The sequence below is a fragment of the Alligator sinensis genome, unplaced genomic scaffold (assembly GCF_000455745.1).
Source record: "Alligator sinensis unplaced genomic scaffold, ASM45574v1 scaffold289_1, whole genome shotgun sequence".
NCBI lineage: Eukaryota > Metazoa > Chordata > Crocodylia > Alligatoridae > Alligator > Alligator sinensis.
Window position 1 is genome coordinate 2,529,646 of NW_005841881.1, and position 8,143 is coordinate 2,537,788.

General features: G+C 42.5%; 1 protein-coding gene across 1 annotated transcript in view; it reads right to left on the bottom strand.

Moving 5' to 3' along the window:
* Positions 1–4,892: 4,892 nt before the first annotated feature.
* LOC102379168 (cyclic GMP-AMP synthase-like) overlaps positions 4,893–8,143 on the bottom strand; it is an 11,986-nt gene continuing 8,735 nt past the window's right edge. The window contains 3 exon segments of the mRNA XM_025196581.1: positions 4,893–5,587; positions 7,493–7,592; positions 8,042–8,143. The exon segment at positions 8,042–8,143 is cut by the window's right edge and continues 7 nt beyond it. Coding sequence (XP_025052366.1) covers positions 5,242–5,587; positions 7,493–7,592; positions 8,042–8,143 — 548 coding nt within the window. The 3' untranslated portion in view covers positions 4,893–5,241.

Sequence of the window (8,143 nt, forward strand, 5' to 3'; positions counted from 1 at the left end):
AAGTGGACTGGAAATATTTCCAGTCCACTTCCAGGTCCACCAGGGAGTGTGCTGCCCCCTGCTCCCCACATCCCTCCCAGCTCAGCCACAGGGGGACCCCAGGTGCCCCTCCAGACCCAGAAGGCACCAGTTACAAAGCCCAGGGGGCAGGGGAGTCTCCCAGCATGCTCCCTGGCAGACCTAGAAGTGGACCGGAATTGATTCTGGTGCACTTCCGGGTCTGCTGGTGAGCGCGCTGGGGAGCCCCTGTGCTCCTGTGGAACACTCCATCTGCCCCAGCATCACAGCGTTCATGAGCCGCCTGCTACCTTGAGGTATGTAGAAAAAACAATTAAAGTTGTGTCTACGTCCAAATCTCCGAATCTTTCTGAATCTCTCCAAATTGATCTAGAGGGTTCTAATTCAATTTGGAGAGATTAATGGGTCTCCTGATTCGATTGGGATTCGGAGATTCAGCCTCCAAATTGGGACAAATCTCTGGTGAATTGAATCAGGGACCGAAACTTCACACAGCCCTAATAACAATAAGAGTATTGAAGTTAGGCTAGTATAGCTAAGCTGTCAGTGTAAGCTGTATCCTGTCAAATCCTTTGCAAGTAAAATACACACTCCCTAGCTAGATGGTAGCAGCTAGGAAGCAGTCAGAGTCAGTGCCTTTCAGATGCTGCTCCCTGATGAGAGACAAGCTGACAAAGGCTGACAGCTTAAGCACAGCCTCACAGGCTTATATGCTGTTTTTAAAATGTTAGGTCCCTCCCCCAGAGCACTGGGATGAGAAGGGACCTCAGGGACAGTCAGCAGACACTGGCCAGCTACAGATGTCAGTCTATTCCCCCCTATTCCCCCTCCCTCTCCTTACTTTCCCTTTCTCTGCAAGCCCAGCTTCAAAACAACTTTAAAACGCCAAAACATCTTCAAAACGTTTCAACTTGTTTCATTTAATTTCATTTAATTCGTTTTGACATGTCTCCCATTTCATTTCAGATTTGGAGTTTTGTGCGTTTCCAAAATTATAAAGCGGTCAAAATTTTGCAAAGCCCTACCTCCTACAGCCCTACATCCACAGCAGTGACATGCTACCCAAGAATTCAAACAAGATCAGTTAGCCAATAAGTGCTTTGCTAGATTTTGGAAAGATGGGAGTGGCTGTTTATCAAATCAAGTTGTGAACTTCAATCTGGGTTCTTACATTTCTCCTTCCCCACCCACCTGCCCCCATTTGCTTCTGAGCCAATGTCCAAGACCAGAAGAGCTGAGGAGAGGGTTGAGATAATAATGGTAGTGACATCTTCCCTGCCTACAGTCAAAAGTATTAGGTCTATGTTCCATAGCGAACATAAAGCTTTCTAAGCTGCATGAAAAAATGTAAAAATGGCTTGTTACAATCTGACAAGCAGAACTCCTCTTTGCCTAGCACTGGGAAGGGTGGTGATTCAATCACTGCTAACACAGATTCATAGATTCATAGATTAGCAAAGTAAAAAGTGAAAAAAGGCAGTGTTAGAAGGTGCAGCACCACCCTGCACAGACTTTATTTTAAAAACCACTCTGCTGCTTCCAGCAACAAGGCCATCCTGTAGTTTCATTTAGCACTTGTTCTGGGTACATGAAAGTGCATAGTTACACCACCCTCTGGTGGTAGATAAATTCTTCAGATGAAGTGTATCTGCTGTAGACATTATTCACAGGAAGACATGCAGTTTGACAGGCTACTGTTTTCAGAAGCTTTAGAAGGGTGTGTAATAACAAAAAGACATTTGAGGTGTGGAGGCATGCACATCCACGAATGCACATATTCACCCAAAGACTCATAGGACTTGGCCAGGTTTACAATTAAAATAATTATCACCAGCAAAAAATAATGACTTTTTAATGGATTTCTGAAAAACAAAACATGAGCCATTGTGTCAAATGGGTAATATATGACATTGTGGGGGAGGATGCCACAAGCAAAAGTCCCCCATTTCTCTGCAAAAAGCATCCCTTGTCCCAATTCCATCAGCTTGAAAAGCTTTTGAGGCCCATAAACACATCATGATCATTCCTAAAGCAGCTGCAGTGTTGCCAACACTCATGATTTTTGGTGTTGTTCTTAAACTATATACTTTGGGAATGTGAGAAATGTAGCTCTTTCTTTTATATATATTTATATTTATGTATACATATAAAAGAAAAGGCTAAGTTTTTCACATTCCTGAAGCATAGACTTTAAGAGCAATGCCAAAAAATCATGAGCGTTGGCAACACTGCAGCTGTTATCTGAGTATCTCAAAGAACTTTACACAGATTACCAAAAGATAACCTACGTGTAACATGGAACCTATCATCAGGGTCGTAGGGTAAGTAAAGTACAGTGAGGACAAAAGACTGATCCAGAGTCACAGAAGTCTACAACAAAGCTGAGAACAGACCCAAGGAAGTTTACTTTTCTGGCCTCCTCTGACAACTTGGGCTACACTGGCAAAACTTTCTAGAGAATCCTCAGAGTCTTATAAGCTGGTGTGTCCAGGCGTTGCATGTTATAGAGAAACACAATATATTTCATTAAGTACAACCTGCATGGAGGTATGAAGGATTTTTTATTTTGTCATCTCAATTAGATGCATTCAAGAGCCAGTACTTATGTGTCAAGCTCACCAACTTATCTTTCTCCCATTAACACTCTCTGCTCAGAGACCCACTCAGGCCTGTGTCTGTGCCATTCAGCCTCCAAAACAGGGGCCTGAGAAATAAGCCTCTTTAGCTCAGAACTCTGCTAAAAAGATGCTGTTGTTGCTGTGTTCAGAGACATGGGAGCAGAAGCCTGTTACAAGAGCAGGCCAACCGTTAATGTATAGAGTAGGGGAATTCAATAAGTTAACATATGCATGTTTCAGTTTTGCAAAGCAGATTGAAACAGGAGGTGAGTAAGCAGGAAGAGCTGTATTAGGGTTAAGAGGGGGACCTCTCAGTTTTTAGCAAAGGAAGAGGAGCTATGCTTCTCTTCTTTACTTTTAACCCTTAACTATGCCATGGTGCTGAATAACAAGTTAATTGGCTGGGGTCTTATCTCCACAATTACTCAACCTAACAGCAGAGCACATCTGAAACCCAAAGGCATCTGTCTCAAATGGCTGAGAGAAATGGATGTCTTTTTGACCCAGAAATGAATGGACAGAGGCAGAAAAACAGCTGCTTACCCAGCATTTCCAAATATGCCTCTACTCAGCAACAAAATCATATCTCTTAAGGGCCTAATTCCTGTGCTTAGCTACACATAGAAAGTGCTCCACTCCAGATACAGAAGGTTATCACTCCACCAGAGCTTTGTTATATGTGTAATATATAGAATATTAGGATAAGCAACCCCACCCTGTCCTTGCATCATTTAATTGTCGCCAAATCTAAATATATTTTTGAGAACGTTGCACTATCTGTGATATTATCTTCAGAAACGAGTAAGTATTTCCCCATATCAGGCCTAGGCTTACTGTCTACTTTCAAAGGTTCAATTCTCAACAGCAAGATTTGCTGTTGCATCCTTGTTCAGTCCAGTTTCATACTAAAAGGCTGTTTCCAGCCATGTTTTTTAATAGACTAGCAAAGGCAAAGCACAGAGTTAATGAGAAATCCAAGAGAGATTAACCTGCACATACATTCAAATCTTAACAATACAGGAACAAGGGCTGGTTTTGCAAAGAGAAATGTATTTCCAGTTAGGGTGGAGTTGCACCATGTGTGTTATTTGAAAACAAAGTACTGAAGAGGCCATTTATGATTACAGATTATACTAAAGTGAAACCCTAATAATTCCCCTAAAGTGGAGGGATCTGGAACCAGGTCTGAAAATTTTCAGTTGGCCCCTGTCTACATAATTATATATCCAAGTGCTAACATTTAGGAGTGCACAGCAACTAGTCCTATCTCTACTTAAGATTTCAGATGCAGAGGAAGAAGCAAGCATCCTCAGTGGGTACCTACATACATGCCCAACACCTGCTCTGATGCATTCTAATTTAAATGCATTGGAACAAACTCAATTAAGGGTATGCATTGGAGCAGACTCGATTAATTGAGTCTGCTGGAGCGTGCTAATTAGCATGCTCCAGCAGTAGCATCATCACATCATTCAGCACCCTCATGTTTCAAAATGGTGGCAAGAGCACTTTAACTAAAGTGTCCCCTCTGCCCTTTTGAAGTGTGAGATACTGAATACATGAGACACTGCAGGTGCTTTAATTAGAATGGCTCCAAAGAGTGGCTTTAAGAAAGCATACACCCTACCTCCAGCCACCCACCCCAGAGCACATGTAAAAATGCCCAGTGGTATGGAATGGAATATCTAGAAGTAGAAAGTATTGGGCCAGATCCTGTGCTGTGCTTCTTAAGAGCTGTGCTTCAGGAGAAAAAGGCACCAGTTATCTTAATTTTCATGGTCACCTTCATGAGTCCCTAATTCTGGGCTGCTCCGGAAGCTGTCATGGACTCCAGAATGAGTTAGACCTTTCACAATGAGCAGGAGGCATTCAGGACTGGCACGCACGGGCCTATATTAACCCTTCCTTGTCACCACAAGGCTAAGGAGTAGAGTGGGGTTGAGAGAGAGTAAGTGAGGGTCAGAATGGCATGCGTGGAACTATTTGGTCATTGTAAAGAGACAGATGTAAGATCCCCGAAGAGCACTCTAGGTTATACCAGAGGCTGTTTCAGATCCCAGCACAGGCAGAATCTAGCAGTTCAAAGGTGGTTAGAATTGCCCCCCTTTTGCCCTTTGAACACCCCCTTGTAAGAGGTACCTCTCAGAAGATGTCCCACACAACCAGGCTCAGTAATGGTATTGAATAAAGAATAGTCACTGTAACATTTTTCGGGGTTCACCAGACCACAACAGTTCTTGAATGAGAAAGAAACAAAATCTTTTTATTAACAGTCATGGAAAACTAATGCAAAATGGAACTTTCAGCTTTTCCTGTAGCCACAGGATTCACTCCAAGGTCTCACACTCACAACATATTTTAAGGGATGTCCCCAAACTCTAACCTTTTACTATCTGATCCTACAATCAACCTAATCCATTCTAACTATAAAGAAAATACAGGAAATTATTTCTAAAATCCATATTGACTGATTTTCCCCAATCTAGACAGAAAAAAGGATTATATAAAAACACAAGAAAGCTAGCAGGATTCATCTAACACTAACAAAGCTATTGTTTCTATGCATTTCAGTAGCAAATCCATGAGCAGAAAAATGGGAAAGAAACTATTCCTCATGAGTTGCAAATGCTGGCAACCCATTATTTTTCTGCTCTTGTAACCGGTCTAGAAGGAATTTCAGCTCCTTGGGAGGGACGCTTGAGAACAAGTTGCAGTTTGGAATAAAAAAATGGAACAAGCTTGCATTTTCCACATGTTGAATGAAATCATCTAGGACCCTGAGAAAACAGTTGACAACATCAGAGGGTTTCCAGTCTGAGTCGTCCTTTACCTGTGTCAGAGTATGAAGAAAAGAGGTCTTGGCATAGTAGGAGCACATGTGACTTAGCTGCCGAGGATACTGTTTCTTCAACTCTGAAATAAGGCTCTTCAGCAGCCGAATACATATTTTTCTATATGGGGGGGGAAAGTTTAAACTTTATTCATAGTCATTGTTATTTTTCATTATTCCCCACTAACCAAATCACAATACCTTAAGGAGACCTAATGCTTTTTAAAATATGGTATTACACATTTAAAATGTTGTAGTTCCAGATATTTATCTTTTTGAATGGCAACCATCGATCCTCCTGGATCATGGTGTATGTATGAGGGCCACCCAGACCTTCGATGCATATGCCTGGGCAGGAATTTTTGGAGGAGTGGAGGCTGCCCAGTAGGGCTGTGTGAAGCTTCAATCACTGATTCAATTCAGAGGAGATTTGGCGCGATTCGGTGGCCAAATTGCCGAATCTGAATTGAATCAGGAGACCCTTTAATTTCTCCAAATTGAATCAGAACCCTCTGAATTGATTAAGAGAGACTTGGAAAGATTTATGATTCAGACACAGACACAGCTTTAAATGTTGTTTCTACATACGTCAAGGTAGCAGGCAGTTCATGAGTGCTGTGATTCTGGGGCAGATGGAGCATCCCACAGGAGTGCGGGGGAGTCCTCAGCGTGCTTGGCAGCAGGTGCGGAAGTGGACCAGAAGCACTTCTAGTCCACTTCCAGGTCTGCCAGGGAGTGCACAGGGAGGCCCCATCGCACCCTCGCGGCTTAGCAACTGGTGCCTCCTGGGTCTGGAGGGGCACCCGGGGGCCCCACCCCATGGCTGATTGCTGAGCTAGAGGGGGCGCAGGGAGGGCGCCCTGTGTGCTCGGCGGTGGATGTGGAAGTGGACTGGAAGTACTTGGCGAGCATGTGGGGGGCCCCTGCACGCCTGTGGGATGCTCTACCCACCCTACCATCTCAGCATTCATGAGCCACACCTGGTACCTCAAGGTATGTAAAAAAATTTTAAAGCTGTGTCTATGGCTAAACCGCTGATTCTCCAAATCAGCAACAAATCTTCAGATTTGAATTCAGCCGAATCAAACAGGGAAAGTGATCCAAATCAACTAATCGAATCATTCTCCTCAATTCAGGCCAAATCCAATGAAATATGGCCTGTTTTGCACACCCCTACTGCCCAGACCTTCCATCCTCCCTTTAGGCCACTGAGACAGAATCCAAAGAGCAGACTGAGTCCAGATGTTTGGTGCCTCCATGGCTGTAGTTGTATAAGTGTCTGAGAATCAAACCCAGGTGTCCTCTGTGGTAGACAAGGATTCTACCACTGAACCACAGGGAACTCCTATCTTTTTAAGTAATTCAGACAGAATGTGCAAAATTCTGAGCTCATTTAAACCAGAAAAAAATCCAAAATAACTCCTCTGAAGCAAACCAGAAAATTACTCTAGATTCACAATGTGTAATTGAGGAGAGAACTTGCCATCACCCCACACATTACTCCTGATTCATTCTAGAGGCCAACATAAGTTTGCAGGGGAAAGAAGCTGGAAGAGTATGTTTAAGATCCTTTATGGTAAATAGGAGGTGCTCAGGCCTTCTATGGCAAGAATGTTTTCCATAAGTGCTGCTCAGAGGTCTTAAATTATATTTGTGTTCATAGTGGACAGCTGTGGACAGGGGTACACTTATCCAGTCTAGCTAAGGAAGTCTCACCATGTGGTCTGTGTGTCAAATCAAGAACACTTTAATTTTAAACATTGGATATTCAAAGCAAATAACTCATTAATGACAGGACAATGTTTTTCACTGACTCATTTTAAATAAAAAGTAAATCAAGGGGAAAATGTCACACTCTGTCCATGAACAATATGTGAATCAGAAAGGAGGTGTAATCTGTAGAATAAATTATTTCTTAAAAATATTCATCCTGCCCTCGTGTGGATGTTGATTTCACCTGTACTAACCCAAGGGGCAGGAGATACATCCTCAGTTGGACTCATGCTTGATCCCTAGATTTACATACCTGCAGCACTTGGTGCCATAAGATTCACAGCAGGTTTTAGTGTTGCCATGGTTATTCAAAATCTTCTTTTCAATATGAGAAAAAGAAATTCTCCAGGTCTCTGCAATATAGGACATATATAACAATGCAGCCATCTCAATGCCAGGCTGTCTATCCGTGTGCATGTTTGAAATACTTTCAGTCTAAGGCTTAATTAAGGTTACTTAAACATTTAAGAGGTATTTAAAGTTAAATTATTTAAAGTTATTCTTGGCAATTTTTTAAACAGGAAATCAATGCAGGAAGAAAAGTGATAAAGGTCTGGCCATGAGTCCTTAGAAGGGTACTTTTCCTACATTTACAGAAGATGTCAGATATGTCACAGATGTCACAATATAATGAGTATAGTCCAGTTCTCATGGGAGACAGACAAACTGGTTAGGGTTTGGTTCTGCAATGTTTTGTGCTCCTCTCGCAGACAGCTAGGTTATAAACTCAGTTCTAGTCCCATCACTTAAATGAGGGTATCTGCTGAGGTAGGCAGTTAGTTAGGAAAGGGAATTAAATTACCTTTGTTATCTTCCCCATGTGGCTGCTTGGCAACAAAATAAAAGGACTTATTCCTCCATTGCATGCTTTTCTTCCCCAGCCACTTTTCAACATCCTTCCCTA